General features: G+C 43.7%; 2 protein-coding genes across 3 annotated transcripts in view; one reads left to right on the top strand and one right to left on the bottom strand.

Moving 5' to 3' along the window:
• Positions 1 to 1,038: 1,038 nt before the first annotated feature.
• On the bottom strand, positions 1,039 to 12,757 carry CNIH4 (cornichon family member 4). Its single transcript, XM_066618705.1, has 5 exons — positions 12,636 to 12,757; positions 10,062 to 10,130; positions 6,959 to 7,071; positions 3,210 to 3,350; positions 1,039 to 1,246 (listed from the first exon to the last, which is right to left on the bottom strand). Exons 1-5 carry the CDS (start codon positions 12,702 to 12,704, stop codon positions 1,219 to 1,221), a joined length of 420 nt encoding a protein of 139 aa, XP_066474802.1. The 5' UTR covers positions 12,705 to 12,757; the 3' UTR covers positions 1,039 to 1,218.
• Positions 12,758 to 12,945: 188 nt separating this feature from the next.
• The window catches only part of NVL (nuclear VCP like), a 65,815-nt gene continuing 58,010 nt past the window's right edge, over positions 12,946 to 20,750 (top strand). The window contains exons 1-4 of one of the 2 annotated variants that reach the window (XM_066618706.1): positions 12,946 to 13,083; positions 18,195 to 18,268; positions 19,241 to 19,293; positions 20,082 to 20,178. In XM_066618706.1, coding sequence (XP_066474803.1) covers positions 13,021 to 13,083; positions 18,195 to 18,268; positions 19,241 to 19,293; positions 20,082 to 20,178 — 287 coding nt within the window. In that variant the 5' untranslated portion in view covers positions 12,946 to 13,020. Of the gene's footprint in view, positions 13,084 to 18,162; positions 18,269 to 19,240; positions 19,294 to 20,081; positions 20,179 to 20,750 lie in introns of both variants that reach the window. The other variant, XM_066618707.1, reaches the window with a different exon arrangement.

Here is a 20,750-nt window from a genome sequence, read left to right on the forward strand (position 1 = left end):
GTTGACTCCAGCGAGCCCTCAGCCAGCCTGGTAATCTTCCTTACATTTTCATACAGGCAGCCCTTTTTAAATCCAGAATTCAAAAGATAGGAATATAAAAGCTGTCATCTACCGAGTAAAACCATTGGACTCAATAGCCTACTATTGCCCACGCTAGTTGTCTGAAGCTCTCCAAAGCCTCAGACCTGTCTAAACTGGAGACACTAAGACCTAAATATAGAACTTTATGAATGCAAAGCACATATGCCATGACTAAGCTGCAATACCAGTCAAATGTGATTTGTGTGGTTAAGAAAGAGGTTAGAGCAGTGCCTCCAAACTTCTGAAAATAAAAAGGGCACTTCCTGTTTTCATTATAAAACCAGAAGTGCCATTTTAAAAATTATTTTCAGAAGTTTGGAGGCACAGGCAGCCCGGCAAAGGAGTCTGTAGGTTCCCTGGACCCCCCAGGAGGCCAGCCTCAGGTAAGACAAAAAAGCCCCCATAACCCCTAGCAGCAGCGCGATCACTGATCATGTTGCTGCCTTTGCCCTTCCACTGCCCCTTAAGGGGGCAGGGGCCAGGCTTCCCTGGCTGGGGTATAATGACTCCCAAGTTTGGGAAACTGAGCTAGAGTGTTAAGTATACGCAAAAATTTTTAAAAAGCACACATTCAGGAGCAGATCATGAACTATAATATTTGACTAACTAGCATATTAGACCTTCATAGATGCAAAGGCCAGTTCATGACTGTGTCTAACTGCAATTATTTTTGAATAAAAGAAATAAGAAATTAGTGGGTTATGTCTAATGCTCATATGGAACAACAATCATGGATCATTCATCACTGATAAGGCTTTCTCATATAGATATAAGCAAGTATATCTGTGAAAGTATTTTGATAGCCATAGCCTGGCCCTAACAGGGTAAAAAGCCTGTCTCACCAGCTAACTGGTTCTCCTTAGAAGAACTGTGCACACAGATCCAAGTCTGATCACAGCAGGAAGATGGGACTGATGTGGGAATAAATTAATGAATGGTTCCAAAAACTTAGCAACATGTTTTTTAAATAGTTTATATGTTAAAAAATACAGCAAAAATATTTTTTGTTCAAAGAGGAAAAAATATACTGCATGACAACACTGGTCTAGGTCAACTTGAAAGCTGCACCTGGTTCCACAACATTTCGATGAAGTGACAATTCAAAATTTGGCAAAATGCAACACCTCCATTTCAACTTCAGTCATTTATCAAAGCCAGGATCATACTGCAGAAAGAGTGAAAAAGCATATTATTCATGTGCATGCAAGGACAACTTCAAACAGATTACCCTACCCCCCTTCTGCAAATTGCATTTTTAGTGTATCAGCAATACAGAAGCCCCCTTCCCCCCATATCCACAGTGTCATATCACTGTAGAAGAAGGAATTCTCAACGAACATGTTTATCTAATGTGGATACCGACTAATCTGAGGGAGTATGGAAAAAGACACATCTCTTATAGAAAATTTCCAGTATCCTATAATATATAAAATCCAAAGGTCAACTCTAATCAGGCCAAAAGGCCCATCTAATCCAGCATCCTGCATCTCACAGTAGCCCACCTTCCATCTTCTAGGAAGGCCCTCAGAAGGACAGAAAGGCACCTGCTGTTGCTCCCCTGCAACTGGCATTCAGTTGTATGAAGCGCTGAAACCTAAAATGGTGTAAAATTTATATATGCTTGTAACATAAAGAGGTAATAAATGCACTTGGAATTCCTCTGTGCCTCAACTAGATGTACAAAACATCCTTTATACATAGAGAAAGTTAAGTGTAGAGTAGATTCAGACCTCTGTCTCAACTGCAGGGTGAAAATCTCATCACAAGCAATCATTTCCCAATAAAAGTCTTGAGAAGGCTTTCAAAGGGAAAGCCCAACACATGATGCAATTATAGTGACTATTCACAAGGTTGAGTGAATTCATCTTCCAATCCAGGGCTGCTTGAACCCCGGCCTGGGGGTTGGATCCAGCATTTGATCGGATCTGTCTGCCCAATAAGTGGACCTTTCAGTTCAGCCCAGGGGTCATGTGGAGTCATCCTTGTTTGGAGAACAGGGATGCTCTGGGCAGTCACACCTGCCCAGACATCCTGTTGTGCGGCCTTATGGTACGCCGGGAAGACAACGTGACTGCCCAGAGCGTGCCTGTCCTCCAAATGAGGAGGACTTTGCACAGCACCCAGGCAGAATGCTCAGATGCAATCTGGACGGGGACTGCATTCTGCGCACACAGCAGTTGCATGTTTAAGTGCCACCATTCTAATGGATAAAAAATAAGGAGCTATTAGCAAAAAAGCTAAGGAAGTTTAAGGAGTTGCGTCCTTGTTTCCTTTACTTGGGAATCAAGATATTGAGTTAAAATAACATTCAAGAAGCAACAGCAAAGGTTGACTGTCAGCTGTACAGTTTGGGGATGCGTTTTCAAAAGACAAGAGGTGCCTTTCTGGCTTGTTTTACATTAGATACATCCAAGCCTTGAATCCTATTCCTGGATGAGCTACAGTGTAACAAGAGGGTCAAATGATGTGCCAGTCTCCAATCTAAACCTAAATCCAGTTACAGGTCAAGACATTATTCGCGAGGGTTCCATTCCAAGAACTCATGTGGATGGCAAAAAACGCACTATAGCTAATCAATTTAAAAAACTGTGCTCTGGTGATTTAAAACAGCCTTGCTGACCTTTCGAAATGCACACAGAGGCAATCAGTCTGTCTCCAGGTGCTGGGGCTTAGGAGGCAACGATCCTGCTGGGAGCCCCAGCAAGGGGGAAAGAATTGAGGAGGTGATAATCGCTGCCATTTAGCCTTCTTTCACCTGCTCAGGGGGAAGGGAGGAGTGGAGCCTGCAGAGAGAATGATTACTGGATTGTCAGCCTGCTGCCCTCTCTGGCATTATTAAACAACTGTTTTCCTTTAACTCAAAGGGCCCTTCTCATCAGGTCTGAGACAGAAAAATCTGTGAATACTTAGGTTATACTTGTAATCACTTCACTACAACAGTAAAAAGCAGTTTTTAAAACTGATTTTAAAGGGATGCATTTTTCCCCTTCTCCAGGGAACAGCACGTTCCTTCTCATTTGCAGGGGCCATGTTGAGTCAAATCCATGTATAACAAGGCTGGACCTGTACTAACAAATGTTCCCAATTTGAAGATATTTTCTGGCCTCTTTCTAAACTGCAAGACTTACCTGTAGAGGTACATGAAGAAGCAAAGGAGGTGAAAGCCAAGTTTAATCATGGCCTCCTTCATGTGAGATTTTAGCTGTCCTCGATTATGGATCTCTGTGGGATCAAATACACCCATGTTTCCACTGGGAACCATAATGTACCTGAAAGATTTTAAGGGGAATGTGTTCTAGTGTTAATACTGCTCCAACTACAAGATGACACAATTCAATCTCAGTGTGCTGAGAATGTGAGCAATAGACAGGACCAAATGTGAGCAACAGACAGGTACAGCAGGGTGAAGGAAGTCAAGAATGGAGTCAGCCATATGAATTAGGTTACCTGGTAAGGCTTTGCAGAGATTGATTTTGTGGAGATAACAGGTTAAATGGCAGGGAAAGGGGATTTCATTGCAGAGAGATAAAAACCGACCAACATGGCCCAAGAAAAAGCACACAGGAGAATTAAACAAGAAAGATGAACAGGTGAGTCTGAACAGAGAGAACAGGAATAAGGGAGATATTCAGGGAAGAGGAATGACCACATAAATCTGATCTGGAGAACAAGAAGAGCATGCATATAGAGAAGGGTAGGATAATTGCAGGGAAAGAATCACAGAACCAGCAGCAATTATTCAACATTAGTTTTAAATAGAATATATATTTTTCAAAACAGTTCAACTGTCTCCCATTTCAAAATTTCAATATTTTCTGAAAAGCCTTATTCAATACTAAAAATGAAAACTTGGCACAACATGGGTTTTTTTTAGCTAGGAACCTGGGCATGCATCTACCAGACGCAAACTGTTTCTATAGCACACATGTCAGAGCCAGTTCAAATTATATTTCAGCCTGCTGACTCTTGTGCAGAGTCTATTCATAAGAGCAGTAAAACTTGGGGGGGGGGGGGGGAAGAGAATAACTCCTGTGACAGTGCAGTTTCACCCTCACTCCATACCATGCACTGATGGTCACATGATTAAAAAAAGGAGAAAGTAGGCAACACTCCAGGGAGTTGGGGAACTGGCAAAGCTGCTGTCTAGTGGCATGTTACCAATGCCCTATGATGCAATGCACAGACACAAATGAAGATGTGCATCAGTGTACAAAGTACTTGCACAGAAAAAAAGAAAAAGAACAGCTTGGGTATAACATCTAAATTTATCCTCTCCAGCTTTCTTCACTGGAATCATAAGCTTGTAGTTTTGCAGTCACACAGCTGACAATATAATCCAAAACAATGACTTTGAGGAGAGATGAAAGAATGAATAGGCTTTGCTTAAAAGGGTGCTTAATACTCAGCCCTTGATGACCAACCCAGTTGAATGTGTGAGATCACTACACTGAAAACAGCACTGAAGTTGTCATTTATGGTGTTAGATGTGCACTGGTTGATACACACAACACAAACCATTATTTGATGTTATTTAAAAAAAGAGCATACTGCACATGAGCCAGTCCTGTATTAATCCCATCCAGGATACTGGAGAAAACCTAGAAGTCTTATAACAGGTACTATACTGTCAATGGGATGAAATCATCAGGTTTACTTCTAAGGCAGATTACCACTGCAAATAGTATTGGTAGCAAGTATGTGCATCACCAAAGGATTCTCACATAATACCAATGATAAGGGAAAAGGGACAAGAAGGAAATAGCTGTATAACCACACAGGATTTGTTTTGTAATACTTTATGAGGCTCCCAATGTTCTTCCATCTAAGAAACTAATCGGGTTCACTCTTGTTTAGCTTCAGCAACACCACAGCCTCACTTCTCCTCAATTATTCATTGGGCCAAACCAACAGAACATGAATTTGGGATGAATAAATATCCCTGGGATGAGTATTAAATTATTTCTGCTTTTGAAATTAAACAATAGCTACTTTGTTTCTTTAGTATTTCAGTTACAAAAAGGCAAGTTTTAGACTTGTTTGGTCATGCCTATCAGAGACAGAGGGTTGACCTCAGCATGTCAACAGGTTGTGCCTCATTATCCACTGAGGTCTAGAATCCCAGTGGATAAAAAAATCAGTGGATACCAAATCAATGGAAAAATAGCTTTAAAGACCCACTTCCAGTTTTCTTGCTCCTCCTCTGTCATCCCAGAATGCAATGGTATAGAGCAGGGGTATCAAACATAAGGTCCAGGGCCACATGCGGCCCCCAGAAGCTATTTATCCGGCCCTCAGGCTCTCAGCTGCTGAGGTGTTACAGCTGAAATGGCAGTCCGCATGAAAATTGGGCTTTCCCACATTGTGAAATATGATCAAGATTTGCGTACTTTCTCTTCTGTCATTTGCAGTTAATGAGTTTCTATATGAGAACAAGGTCTGATTTCTGGCCATTAGCTGCTTAATGTCACTTTCTGCTCAATGAGATCACTTCCAGCCCTCAGCTGGAGTCCTGAGCACTAACTTCGGCCCTCTGTATGAAACAAGTTTGACACCCCTGGTATAGAGGCTATATCATATTCAGCCACTAGATGGAGAGAATAATGGAATCTATTAAATGAAATTACAGGTAGAGCCTGTTTATCTGCCAATTTTTCACTCACAGATCTGGCTCAACATGGGTACCCCAGACCTGTTTTGAGTGGGCTCTGCTCCACTTGAGCCCTCGGAAGGGGACCAGAATTTTGAATAAAGCCTCAGCACACATTTGGTTCTCAAGTCACAATGTTCTCAGTAAGTGTGATTTTAAACAAGAGTTTTAAAATTTGTTGACAAATGGTAGCCTCCAAAAGGAATGTATATGAGATGTTTATGCACATACACCCTGATGCGTGAAAAATATAAGTGAATTTACTTTTATTATTGTTAACCAACATGGATACTAGCGCAAAGCTCTGCACTAATAGAGGCTTCCAGTTCTTTCTATAAGAGAAAATATGGTGTACATATATATGCCAGCCCAGTGCACAGAAAGTACTGTCCTCATAAGAGGTATACAAATCAAATCTCTAATGGATCACAGCCTATCAGTTAGGCAGAAAGGGTTCAAAATATTTTTCTTCATATAGATACTCCCCAATCGGGAAAAAGCAAACTCATCACCCTGTTGCCAAATGCCCAAAGAACCATACCAAAAAACAAGTTGAAGTAAGCTCATAAAATTCATAATTTTTCTATTACTCTAGTTTCACATAAAAATGCTGTTGGTGCTGCATTGTGGGTAGACCTGCATTCCAATGCACCATCCACTGAAAGCAAAGGTAAATGATATCAGGATTTGTATGTGCATCTAATTTTTGCCTATTTCATCTGATTTCAATTTCCACAGGTACATCTCTTTAGAGGAGAGGCCATTGCTCAGTGCTGCAGCACATGTCCTACATGCAACAGGTCCCCTGGAATAGCCAAGTAAGGTCTGAGAAAGACCCCTGCTTGAAACTCTAGAGGGCTACTGCCATTAAGCACAAGATAGCACTGGGTTAGATACACCAAAAGTCTAGATTAGGTAGCTTTGTAAGGTCATACCAACAGGAGAAGAACCCTTCCTGTACTTAATATTATAAATCATATACATATATTATCAGAGTAGGGAAAGTGACATCAAGTACCCGAGAATTTGCCATTTCTACGGAGAACTGGCAAATTCCATAAAACCAGGAGCATGGCCAACTATTTAAGCAGGTTTGATATCAAACTCAAAAGAGATCAAACTGTTATCAGTGCTGGGCCACAACATATCGCTCATCTTCTGAAACAAGTTTAAGAAATACAATCGTGATTCTTTAGAAAAACCCAGAACCAGTCACCCCTTGCCCCTTACCTATATATATTCCAAGTTGCTACAGGTAAATTGAGAAGGAAGATGAACCAGTGCAGAGAAATAAGCATTAATACAGTGACAATGGTATGGCCAATCAATTCAGGAATCACCCACTGGAAGAGAGAAATGGTCAGAAAAAGACAAAAGTTTTTATACAACAGAATAAAAAGGTACCCACTGTGTTATGGGTATATAGCTCTTTTCAACAATTATCAGTGGAAGTCAGAATTGCCACTGAAAAATGTAAATCCTCAAGTCACATGTTTCAAAGCATTTTTTTTTATGTGCAGGGAATGAAAAATTATTAAAAACACCTACTGGGCAACCAAGACCTGCATGCCTGATTTTTTAAGCGCGAACAGCAGCTGTGCAGGGCCCCAACTTGGATCAAAACCAAAGAGTAATTCCATGGTCGTCCGAATCTGGCACATGTTCTCCTACAGTTGTTACCTTCCCTGGAGAAAAAAGTCTCCATAGGTGCAAAGTTTTTCCCTTCAGCAGCTGCCAGTGTTGGGGGTGGCAGTGGTGTGGACAGGTATGCAATCCAGTTTGAGAGTGGGGTAGAAAATAGCTAAAGCCCACTTTCCCCAAAGACCTAATCCAAATCAGGACCATGCACCACTCTTTACAATTAAAAAATCAAATACGCAGGCCCCTACAACGGGCATATTGCCTCATCTGACTCAGATGCAGTCAGCCTTTCTTCAAAGTATTTGGTTTATTTTGTAAAAATCAGTCCTGCACCTCTACTGAAGTTATGAAAAATTTGCTGGGCAGCATTAGTTGGTCTTTCCAGGACCTATCCAAGACCAGGCTTGCCTGTATTTTATGCAACTGCACAATATGACCACAGTAAAAAATGGCAGAATTGTAACATTTTTCCCAATGAAATAGTTAACACTCAAGAGAATCTCAGCTTTATTTTGAAGCTAAGCTTCCAACCCTTAAGGCATTACCTGGAGTAAGGGAGCATTTGCAAATGCTGGAGACTCCAGTGGTTGCTTCACTGTTCATAGGATTCTGCAGCCACCATTTCAGCACCACTGTTCCTCTGGGCACTAAGGAGCTTAGGACTGGGCTGTCCGGCTCTGGTGGTGCCCCAGAGAGAGGGGTTTTTTGTTTTTTTTTGCAAAGAGTAGAATTATTTTTTTTGTTTTCTTTTCTAAAAAATCTCCACACTCAACCAATATAATTGGAACGCCATACCAAAAAAGGCAGAATTCCACAATATATGTAATTTTGCCATTTGTTAGTAATGGATTCTCATCCTGAGCAAGTTACAAACAGGACGCTTCAAAACTTTTGAGCAGGGCTGGCAACCTGAAGCCTTGCACTGAGAGGCAAGATTGGGGGGCAGTATCCCACAGTAGACATCTTCCCACTGCCACTGACAGAGGCCTTCCAGTTAGCACTCTAGTCCCTTCCCACTCACTCAAAGCAAGAAGGAAAAGTATCTGGCAGCAGTGGTCCCCTCCTCTAAGAAGAAGGAGCAAGGAAAAAAACACTACCACTTCTCCATCTGCCCTCCCCACCCTGACCCCAGCTTCTTGAGAAAACAGACAAGTGGGTTGGGAGATGGAGAGGTAGAACCTCCCATCCCTTTGGCCCCTCTGGATACAAACTCCTCGATCTGCCCAGGTCTGTCTGAAATGACCCAGAAGAGCAGAGCATGCTTCACTAAGCCTAAGGCAACTGAAGATGAAAGCAAGGGAAAGGGGCAGGAGGCTCCACACCTTAGACTGCTCTCCATTCTACACGCCTTGGGCAGAGTTTAAAAAAAATGGGGGAGAGTGGGTTGGGGAGAAAGGTAACATTTTGTGTGGATGATTCGAGGTGGCATGAAAGCACCAGCAATGCCTGCTTTTGAGGGCAACTTGATTTTAGACACTACAAAACTAGGTGGAGAACTTCAGACTGGGGAGGGAAGGGAGGCAAGAAGCAAGCAGAGAAGAAATCCAATGAGGAAAAGGGGGGATGTGCTATGTGACACAAAGCTGGAAGTACAGACAGACTGTAGGAATGATACAATGAGGAGAAAAAGGAGAGAAGAGCTAAAATGGTGCAGAAGGCAAAGAACAGAAAGGAAAAAAACCTGAAAAGACGATAAAGCAAGCAGAATGTAGGAGAACTATGGGATATACAAGGGGAGAGAAGGAATGGGAAAAGGGTTGATTAGGAGGATTAGGGGAGAGCTTATGGGCAATGTTCCCTTTAATTTTTAAAAGGAACATGCTGAGCCCGCATGGAGCTGCATGGGGCAGCTCAGCAGCACCATGATGGAAGCTGTGCAGGGCTCTGATTCAAGCTGTGTGCCTGCACAGCTTAGAGGGGGTCCACTATTTGGCATCAGAGTCCCAACCAAGAAGGGGGAAGACTAAGAGAATCACACTCCACCCCCCCCCCCCATGACAAACAGTTGCCATTTAGTTCTTGAAAAACCCCTACAACAAGTTTACTTCCAGGAAAAGACATCTATCTCTCAATGGACACATATTTAAGTAATGAATAAACCTCAGATAACTATCCACATGCAAGGGATTCTTCTGTTTCAAATGAGTCCCCCCATCTTATTTCAATTTCAGCTGCCTTGGGCATTTGCTTCAGCATGGGAAAGGCGGAATATAAATTTCTTAAAATTATAAAAAAATAAATTTGTCTTTGCATCAGCACCACAAAGTTTTTAAGTTGTTAAATAGTGTCATTCTCTGGAAAGTGCTAGACAGGCGACATCTGACTGAAGAATTCACTTAAGCCTCTTCCATTATTAATATATGAAGATTTTCAATGCACACAGAGTATCTTTCAATACTTATCTCAACCACTGAGGAGATTCCTATGCTTATAGAAACTTCCTGGACACGGCCAACCAGTGAGCCTATGACTCTGATGAACCTTCTATCCAGGTAACCCATGTCTAATCTCACATTCAGTTCACTGGGCCACAACAACCCTAGTTCTAAGGAGATAGCAAGTACTGCAACACATAAGAATAATTCACAATCCTGGTATCTCATATTAAAAAAAGACAATTCTGTTGTTTCTAAGTCAACCGCTCAACATAATTTTTTCAATTTAAATAAAGATAAGAAAATGTAAGACTTACTTTATTTAATTTTGAGCAGCAAGATCTAGCGTTAATGTAGTCGCATTCCAAATCAGATAGTGTAATTATCTGAAGATCAAGATAAGGAATTAACAAGTTGCAATTTAACTCTCTAACATTTTTACACAAGACTTCAAAAGGCCTTATTACTGAGTAGGACATGTTTTGCTCCACAAGAAAAGGCTTCATGTAAGTATCTGTTTACAAGAACTATAGCATAGTGTCATTGCTGAGGGCTCACAGATACTCTGTGTGGCACACCATCCACAAATCACAGCAATTGCAACCACAGCACAAGCCTTCCCAAGCTTTGTTGCAACTACTCTAATCAGTCAAAGCAGTTGCAACTACAGTTGCTACACTGTATGCCTGGGGTTTGCTAGACTTTGGCTGCCAAAGCTGGGAGCAGTTGTCTCTGCATAAAACAGAGACAACTGGCAGTCTGCATTTAAAGGTTAATTGCTGCAAATATATAGCTACTTTATACTGAACAGTAAAAAAGATGCTGGCAATATAAGTATACAATCATAGACTGAGGGATTGCATTGAACCAAGAGCAGATACATCCTCTTTGCGCTGCTGCAACAAATGTTAGAACTTGTGTCATACACAGGTTGACATCAACAGCACCCTTTTACACAGCTAAATGTTAGAGATAAATATTCCACTTGCTACACTGAAGTAATGCAATGCAAAATTACAGTGACATGCAAAGTGACATGACCATTGTGCTTTGTGGATAAGAGCATGCACATCTAAAAGTCACACCATCTTATGCCTCAGAAAATGACTTATTAGGAAACACCAGTCATATACTACCCATATATTCATTAGCAGAACAACGTATGTGGAAGAAAGAAGCACCAAAAAAATCTTCTGAAATTTTTTTTTTAAATTTAGTTTCATGCAGGCTTGAACTGAAATATGTGGACATTTTGTGGGAAAATATGAAGTGCTTGAAATTTGGGGAACATCTGAAGAAAAAGGTTACAGGGTAAACCTGCACAGGTCTACTCAGAAGGAAGCCTCATTGAATGCAGTGAGATTTATTGCTTGGTAAGTCCCACTGAATTCAGTCGAGCTTCCAACAAAGTGCACGCACACACAGAGGATTGGACTGTTAGATTCCTTTTAAGGTTAGTCCCCACTCCTTCATACCATGACATGTCAAGACAAAAGTCATCTAAGAATCTTAGAAGTAAATACACCTGAAGCACTATCATCCCTGAAAAGACTCTTGAAGCTTATGTGCAGGTAAGTGCCCTTTGTATCCTAAGAAGTCATAAAACCAACAAAGTACTTATGCAAGCAGAAGGAATGATTAAATCACAATTTATGGTTGCGACCTTCAGCACCTTTGCCTGGAAGTAAATTTAATGAGATTTACTTCCAAAGATAAGTACCATATCTAGGATCAGGGTGCAACAGGCTTCATGTTGTGAATTCCACTAGAATAACTAAACACGTTCCTACCTCATAAGATAACAACAGTGAGTTTTCTTTCAATCCCATAATACAATTAACCAGGGGATGTGGAGGAGGAGGGTATTTCAGAACTTTCTTTTCAGTATAGTGAAGATTTTTCATTTCTAAAGATTCAGTTTCATAACAGTCACTTCACAACAAGCATTAAGTAAGCTTGGCAGCTTCATCATCATCACCATCATCATCAGTATTTACTTTTCAACAAAAAGTTCACAAAGTGATTTACAGACAAAGTCAAATAACTAAACGGCTCCCTGTCCTGTCCCAAAAGGGCTCACAATCTGAAAAGATGCAGAAGAATCACCAGCGACAGCAACTAGAAAAGACACTGTGCTGGGTGAAGAGGGACAGTTATTCTCCCCATGCTAGACACCACTTGGAAAAGTGTCTCTTGCCCAGTCTTCACAGCAGGGTCTTCACAGCTGCAACTGATGTTTTCCAGGCACTGATCCCGAGGAGGACATGGGTGTTTGACCAATTTGCAAACCAGGCAATAAAGCAAACCCAGAGCCACGCTTAGGAGTCCCTGGTCACCCCCACAGGAAGTGATCAGGGATCAGGGAGGGAACCTCTGGGCAACCAGAGGCCTCCAACCAAGAGCCAGGCACAGCCCTGCAGGCTGTCTCATGGCACTGGGTTCAAGAAGCCGGAAGAAGCAGTGCCACCCCCAGGCTGTCAGCAGAAGGGAGCACAGAGCCCCTCACAGGACGGGCACTGGGGGGGCCAGTTCCTCTTCTCTGCCTCCTTCCTGCTGCTTACTGGGCAGCCTCCACTTCCCGCCCTCCCCCGTATTTTGCTGGCTCCTCATTTAAGACATCCTATACTGGTCCTCAAAGCGGCTCCTGAGGCTGCAGTCCTTGCCACACTTACCTGGGAGTAAACCCCATTGACTGCAAAGGGACTTGCTTCCGAGCAGACAACCAGGGGCCGGGCTGGAGCACACTCCCCAAGCCAGGCTCCCCCCCTCTCCAGAGGCCCCCGCACCCTTCCCCCGCCGCCATTCCCAGGGCAGCCCCGCCAGCAGCGCCCGCCCGCCCACCGGCCGCCCCTCCCCCTCCGGGCCCTGCGCCCAAATCAACCGGAGGATACGAAATAAACGGAGAGGAAGATGAGGGCGCAGCAGTCGATGAGCGAGAAGATGAACACCACCGACTCCATCCCGGCCACCGTCGCCGCCACGCCACGCCCCTCCCCTCCAGCCCCTTCCTCGCTCCTCTCGCTTTCGGTTCCGAGGGCTCTCCCGGAAGCCGCCTACGGAAGGGGAACGCTTCCCGCACGGCACTGTGGGAGTTGTAGTCTTTCTATCGGGGCCTGTTCTGCCACTAAGAGGCGGAAGGCGCACCTTTCCCGAGAACGGGGGGCGGGTCGTGAGAGTGATTGACAGCGGCCGTGCCGGACGTTCAGGCGCTTCTGGGCAGCCTCGGAAGGGGCCTACCTCCTGGAGGGGAGGCGTTCGGCGTGCGGGGCTGCTGCCATGCGGAGCCGGAGAGGGACGCTCCCCGCCGGGGACTCCAGGCTGAAGCAGCGGGTCAAGCAGGTGCCGCTTTCTCTCTTCCCGGGCGGGCTGGGGGGCTGCGCCCATCCCGCGCAAGGGCTGCTCGGGTCTCGTCCTGGTCAGAGCCCCTTGGCTGGCTCCGCCCAGGCCCCGGCCAGCTCCTGAGTCCCACCGGCCCAGCAGGTGCCGGAGCCCACGCTTGTGCCTGGTTGCTCGGGAGCAAGACCCTCTGAGTCAGTGGGCTGCTCCCAGGAAAGGGCGGGTTGGGCTCTGTGTGTCTACTCAGGAGTAAGTCCATTGTGGTCAATGGGGCTTGCTCATAGGTAAGTGTGCACAAGACTGCAGCCTCAGGGAGCGCACCGGACCACAAGAGACCTGCATCCTGGTGCCCTCCTTGCACTGGCCTTCAGAGGCAGCCTGCCTCTGAAACCAGGAGGTTGCACATGGCAGTCATGGCTTGCAAGCCGTGATGGACTTTCCTCCTGGAATTTATTCCACCCTCCATTAAAGACAACCAGGCCAGACTCCATCACCACATCCTGTGGCAAGGAGTTCCACAGACTCATTTATTTGTCTGCTTGAAAGTAAAATCCGCTTGAAAGTGTGCGTGTGTTGGAGCTCTGCCCTGCTCAGCGCAAGTGTGCCAACTGGGAAATAAGCACCATGTAATTTCAGTGGGACTTACTCCCAGATAAGTGGGTATAGAAGTGCAACCTTAAAACACAATCCCCTCTACTTGTCTACTGAGAAGGAAATCCCTTTAAGTTCAGTGGGGCTTACTCTCAAGTAAGTGTGCATAGGAATGGTGCCTTAGGGCCCTATCCAATTTTCCAGTGCCCTACACTGCATCTTGTGGTGGTGGGGCAGTCACAGAGGCCTCCTCAAGGCAAGGAAACATTTATTCCCTTACCTCAGGGCTGCATTGCAGCTGCACCCATGCTGGAAAGTTGAATAGGATTGGGCCCTTAGTGTGTGTGTCCCAAATAAGTGTGTGCAGAATTGCGGACCTGCTTCTTGGTCCTGTCAAAGCAGTCAGATGTGTCTGATGTATAGCTTTGGTCTGTGAAATGTATACAGTGTTGTCAGCAGGAAAGTTGCATGCTGGTGGTGGAGGAAAGTACAACATCATGCTAAATTGTTGGGCTTCCTTTTAAAAAAAAAAAGCAGGAAAGACGGTTATCAAATTCCTTTCTATCTTTGCCAAGGTGGTTGTCAGTATTTTTTTTTTAAAGCATTGCATAGCATAAAAAGCTGAATTGTTTCAGGTTGTGATGGTTTTCTCAGATAATAGTTCTCAGCCATTTAGTTATTTGATTTTTCTCTGTAAACCGCTTTGTGAACTTTTAGTTGAAAAGCGGTATATAAATACTGTTAATAATAATAATAATAATACACTGATGTTTCACAAAGAGCTGATGATGAGAACTCCCTGTTTTGGATGTCCTGTCTCTTGCCTTCCCTCAAGGCGCACAAGTCTTTCAGTGGTCCTGGGAAGATGTGAGATACACATCTCTTGTATCCCTTGACTTCCGACCCTTGACTTCCGGAACCCTTGACTTCCGACGGGCGGACTTCCCTCAAATGAGGAGGCTGGTTAGAAGGAGGTTGAAAGGGAGGGTAAAAAGAGTCCAATCTCTCCAGAGTGCATGGAGGCTGCTTAAAACAACAGTAATAGAGGCCCAGCAGAGGTGTATACCGCAAAGAAAGAAGGTTTCCACTAAATCCAGGAGGGTGCCCGCATGGCTAACCAGCCAAGTTAGAGAGGCTGTGAAGGGCAAGGAAGCTTCCTTCCGTAAATGGAATTCTTGCCCTAATGAGGAGAATAAAAAGGAACATAAACTGTGGCAAAAGAAATGTAAGAAGGTGATACTGGAGGCCAAGCGAGACTATGAGGAACGCATGGCCGGCAACATTAAGGGGAATAATAAAAGCTTCTTCAAATATGTTAGAAGCAGGAAACCCGCCAGAGAAGCGGTTGGCCCTCTGGATGGTGAGGGAGGGAAAGGGGAAATAAAAGGAAACTTAGAGATGGCAGAGAAATTAAATGAGTTCTTTGCATCTGTCTTCATGGCAGAAGACCTCGGGCAGATACCGCTGCCCAAACGGCCCCTCCTAACCGAGGAGTTAAGTCAGATAGAGGTTAAAAGAGAAGATGTTTCAGACCTCATTGATAAATTAAAGATCAATAAGTCACCGGGCCCTGATGGCATCCACCCAAGGGTTATTAAGGAATTGAAGAATGAAGTTGCAGACCTCTTGACTAAGGTATGCAACTTGTCCCTCAAAACGGCCATGGTGCCAGAAGATTGGAGGATAGCAAATGTCACGCCTATTTTTAAAAAGGGAAAGAGGGGGGACCCGGGAAACTATAGGCCGGTCAGCCTAACATCCATACCGGGTAAGATGGTGGAATGCCTCATCAAAGATAGGATCTCAAAACACATAGATGAACAGGCCTTGCTGAGGGAGAGTCAGCATGGCTTCTGTAAGGGTAAGTCTTGCCTCACGAACCTTATAGAATTCTTTGAAAAGGTCAACAGGCATGTGGATGCGGGAGAACCCGTGAACATTATATATCTGAACTTTCAGAAGGTGTTTGACACGGTCCCTCACCAAAGGCTACTGAAAAAACTCCATAGTCAGGGAATTAGAGGGCAGGTCCTCTCATGGATTGAGAACTGGTTGAAGGCCAGGAAGCAGAGAGTGGGTGTCAATGGGCAATTTTCACAATGGAGAGAGGTGAAAAGCGGTGTGCCCCAAGGATCTGTCCTGGGACCGGTGCTTTTCAACCTCTTCATAAATGACCTGGAGACAGGGTTGAGCAGTGAAGTGGCTAAGTTTGCAGACGACACCAAACATTTCCGAGTGGTAAAGACCAGAAGTGATTGTGAGGAGCTCCAGAAGGATCTCTCCAGACTGGCAGAATGGGCAGCAAAATGGCAGATGCGCTTCAATGTCAGTAAGTGTAAAGTCATGCACATTGGGGCAAAAAATCAAAACTTTAGATATAGGCTGATGGGTTCTGAGCTGTCTGTGACAGATCAGGAGAGAGATCTTGGGATGGTGGTGGACAGGTCGATGAAAGTGTCGACCCAATGTGCGGCGGCAGTGAAGAAGGCCAATTCTATGCTTGGGATCATTAGGAAGGGTATTGAGAACAAAACGGCTAGTATTATAATGCCGTTGTACAAATCGATGGTAAGGCCACACCTGGAGTATTGTGTCCAGTTCTGGTCACCGCATCTCAAAAAAGACATAGTGGAAATGGAAAAGGTGCAAAAGAGAGCGACTAAGATGATTACGGGGCTGGGGCACCTTCCTTATGAGGAAAGGCTACGGCGTTTGGGCCTCTTCAGCCTAGAAAAGAGACGCCTGAGGGGGGACATGATTGAGACATACAAAATTATGCAGGGAATGGACAGAGTGGATAGGGAGATGCTCTTTACACTCTCACATAATACCAGAACCAGGGGACATCCACTAAAATTGAGTGTTGGGCGGGTTAGGACAGACAAAAGAAAATATTTCTTTACTCAGCGTTTGGTCAGTCTGTGGAACTCCTTGCCACAGGATGTGGTGCTGGCGTCTAGCCTAGACGCCTTTAAAAGGGGATTGGACAAGTTTCTGGAGGAAAAATCCATTATGGGGTACAAGCCATGATGTGTATGCGCAACCTCCTGATTTTAGAAATGGGTTATGTCAGAATGGCAGATGCAGGGGAGGGCACCAGGATGAGGTCTCTTGTTATCTGGTGTGCTCCCTGGGGCATTTGGTGGGCTGCTGTGAGATACAGGAAGCTGGACTAGATGGGCCTATGGCCTGATCCAGTGGGGCTGTTCTTATGTTCTTATGAAATAAGCTGTCCCAAGAGTTCCCTCTGACTTTGGATACTTCTCCAGGAGCTGGTGGTGGAAGCCTCGTGGCCTGCACACATACCTTGTCATTTTCAGAGTTGTGTTGCATGTGAGGTTTTGTATTTGGGAATCTGTCTCAAAATACAAAAAATAATTCTGCAAGTTTCTTTAAGGTTCTGCTGCCTTGCTGAAGGCAGATCTATACAGTGAAAGGCATGTATTGCACAACAGCATCTAGGTAGAAGAATTTACTAATTTATTGTGAAATAGACTTTGCTGTAACTATCCCTGTTGCTTTAATCTTAGTAGATTGCAGATAGATGGCAAATTACACTGGTGTGTCAGGATTTGTTCCTTTTTTGGTATTCTTGTTACATGTAAAAAACATTCAAAAGTGTTTTGGGGGAAAAATGGCAGCTATGGTGCTTACAAGGACTTAGATTGTAGCTTAAAGTTTTTATTGGCAAGTTGGAGCATCTACTCTCTTTTCAGGGAACCATTCTAGTCTGCCATTTTAATTGACTAGCTAGTGTGCCTGTAGAGAAGTGCTTCAACTTGCTGGGTCAAGAGGATCCAATATATCAATCTGTGTATGAGGAAGCAATCCAGCCTACTACTGGTGGGACATTTACCTCTAGTTCTTTGTGAAGGGAGAAGAAATCCTTCCCATCAATAGATATGCTTGCAAGGAAAGTCAAGAAATCTTCATGCTGAATAGTAGGTTGGAGACATTTCCCATTAGCACAGCATTTTCCAAACCTACCCAGCCTGTGATGCCCCCTTGCATGCTGCTCCTGGAAATGACTGGCGACAATGTAATTGCCAGTTACTTCTGGGTTTGGAGATGTGCAGGGTGCTACGAAAGGCAATAAGAGACTCAGGGCAGGCAAGCGGGTGGGCGAAAACTGCACACAGAAGCTCTGCCCACTGAGCCAAGCCTCCTATTGCTGTTTGCAGTGTTGCGTCATGGTCTTGCTGCAAGCCAGCAGAAGGCCCGCAAGGCCCTGGGCCATCATGGTGCACAGTTTGGGAGCCCTTGTGATGGGAAATCTGCCTTCAAGGAAGCATCTTGATCTGATTCTTTCAAGCTATTATTATTATTATTATTATTATTATTATTATTATTATAGTAATATAATAAGCAATGCAGTTACTTGTTCATGTTACAGACATATAGAAACAAGGAGGTGTAGTTTGCCTTTCCTTAAGCTTGATTTTTCACAAATGGCTTTTTACTTTTGCAAGAGCAAAAAAGATTATTGTGTAGTTGTGTTTTTTTTTCAAATGTTTTTATTGCAGTACTTGAACAGTAATAAATGTGGCCAATACGTCGATATTGGAACTTTAGCAGCTGATCTACAGAAAACATACAGGTGAGTAGAAGACTTACACCTTTGCTCTAAAAGAAGCACAATCAATGATTTAAAAAAAAAATAATTATGAGTTCTGAAAACAAGATATTAAGTGCAATCTTGACTATTAGCTTTTCAGGGTTTAAGAAATTCCATTTCCAGTATTGTGGTTTTATGATAATGTACCTCGGTTTCTCTTATTCTCATAGTGTTGTATAAGATGTGTCAGAAAAATAGGTTCAAGAGTTCACCAGTAACATACTAGAGAGCCAGTGTGGCAGACTGGTTAGAGTGCTGTACTTTTGACCAGAAAGATCTGAATTCAAATCCTCATTCAACTGCAAGGTTCATCAGATCACCTTGGGCCAGTCTCACTCGGCCTAACTAACCTAGCAAGGTAGATTCTCCCCCTGCTATCCATATGTTTGCTGTTTGGATCTTCGCTTATCTATACTGTGTATACAGGTGTCCCTCAGTATGCACGGGGAATATGTTTCTGCCCCCACTGCACAGATACCGGAAACTGCAAATAAAGGGGAGCCCTATCTCCATGCCCCCCGTGCCCTATACCTTTGTTCATTAGTTGTGCAAAATTTCTCTTGCTTTAACCAAACAAGCAGGCATGCAGCCTCTTGCAATTACTGTTTGTCTTTTGCTTTAACAGATAAACAAGCAGGCAGACAAAAAGGGAGAGAAAGCATTAACAGGAAACAGGAACGTAACACGTACTCTGACTTCCAGCCTGCTTCCTTTTATCCGTAGTTTTGGTATCTGTGGGGCACAGGAACGTATCCCTTGCAGATACAGGGGGGCACCTATAAAGTAATTTGGAAAATATTTTTATGAGCTGATCCTGACTTTTCCTGGGCATGAGAGTGGATACCTAAGTGGCTTAAGGCTAGTTTTCATCTTATTGTATATAGTACACTGAGAATGCAGTGTGTTTAAAGAAAGGTCTTCAGTGAGATTCTAATTTCTAAAATTGATTTTCAGTGCTGATTATGGACGAAGAAAAAGGAATGCCTTTAGAATACAGGTAGAGAAAGGTGAGTCTGTTAATATTGTACTTGAGGGTGAAGTCATTACTGCAAAAGTGGCCTATGAGTAGTCCAAATGTATCTTAGATACTCTTTCTCCCCCACTCCCCTGCCTCCGTAAAGTCAGGTTTTCTGTAGTTTGGACTGACTCTGATCTTTAGGCTATTAGTCAGAAACAAGTCCCTGCTAACTGGGCAAGAAACACTTTTTCAAGTGGAATTCCTCTTATGTTTAGCAGGGGGAGAGTAACTGCCCCTCTTCACCCAGCACAGTGTCTTTTCTAGTTTTTCTTGTGGCTGTTTGCTGGTGTTCTGTATTTTTTTAGATTGTGAGCCCTTTTGGGACAGGGAGCCATTTCATTATTCGACTTTGGTCCAAATCCTAACCAACTTTCCAGCACTGATATAGCTGTGCCAATGGGACATGTGCTGCATCCTGTAGTTGGGTTACAGTCACAGATGCCTCCTCGAGGTAAGGGAATATTTGTTCCCTTACCTTGGAGCTACATTGCCCTTATGTCAGTGCTGGAAAGTGGATTAGGATTGCATGCTTTGTCTGTAAACCGCTTTGTGAACTTTTTGTTGAAAAGCAGTATATAAGTACTGTTGTTATTAATAATAATAAATTCAACAAAGCTTAATTTCAAGTGTATATGAACAGGAATACTCTATCTGCAGTAGTTCTGGCTTTGGTTTTCCTGGATGTCATATGGGATCATGGGGTACATGATGCACATCTTTGAAATTAATACAAATGAAATAATGTGATTTCATTTGTATTTTGGCTTCCTTCTGTAGTTTTTGGGGTAATCAGCAATGAACCGAAGTCTGAGGATTTGGAAGCTATAGAGGATGAACATTTGGCAAAGAAAGCAAGACACAAAGGGGAGGATGAGTAAGTTGAAATTGCTGTGTTTCAAGAGTCGGACTGTACCAAAAGGATGTTTTGTAACTAATTAACCCTGTACATGTTGCATGCTCTCCAAACCCTGGTTAGGTTACTAGAAGCATTCCCCTTCTTCCACTTTAGAACAGGGGTGTCCAAACCTTTTGGCAGGAGGGCCACATCGTCAATCTGACACTTTGTCGGGTACTGGGAAAAAAGTTAATTTACATTAAAAGTTTGAATAAATTTACATAAATGAATACATTAGAGATGGAACTTATATGAATGAATGAGGGCACAGTCCTAACCAGGTCCACTCAGAAGCAAGTTCTATTGTGTTCAATGGGACTTACTCCCAGGAAAGTGAGGTTAGGTTTGCAGCCTGAAGGTCTTGCAGTAGCTCATGGCCTATAGAAGTCCTTGCACAAAGCAAGGCTGGCCTTTCCTTTGCTACCATTGCTGCATCACAGACGTAAAATGGCAAGCAGTGGAGGGAAGCCTTGTCCCACAGCTCGTACAAGAGGTCGAACAGTTGGCCATCACACCAAAAGCAGTTGCATTGGGCCAGCACGGGTTCCAGC

The sequence above is a fragment of the Tiliqua scincoides genome, chromosome 1 (assembly GCF_035046505.1).
Source record: "Tiliqua scincoides isolate rTilSci1 chromosome 1, rTilSci1.hap2, whole genome shotgun sequence".
NCBI lineage: Eukaryota > Metazoa > Chordata > Lepidosauria > Squamata > Scincidae > Tiliqua > Tiliqua scincoides.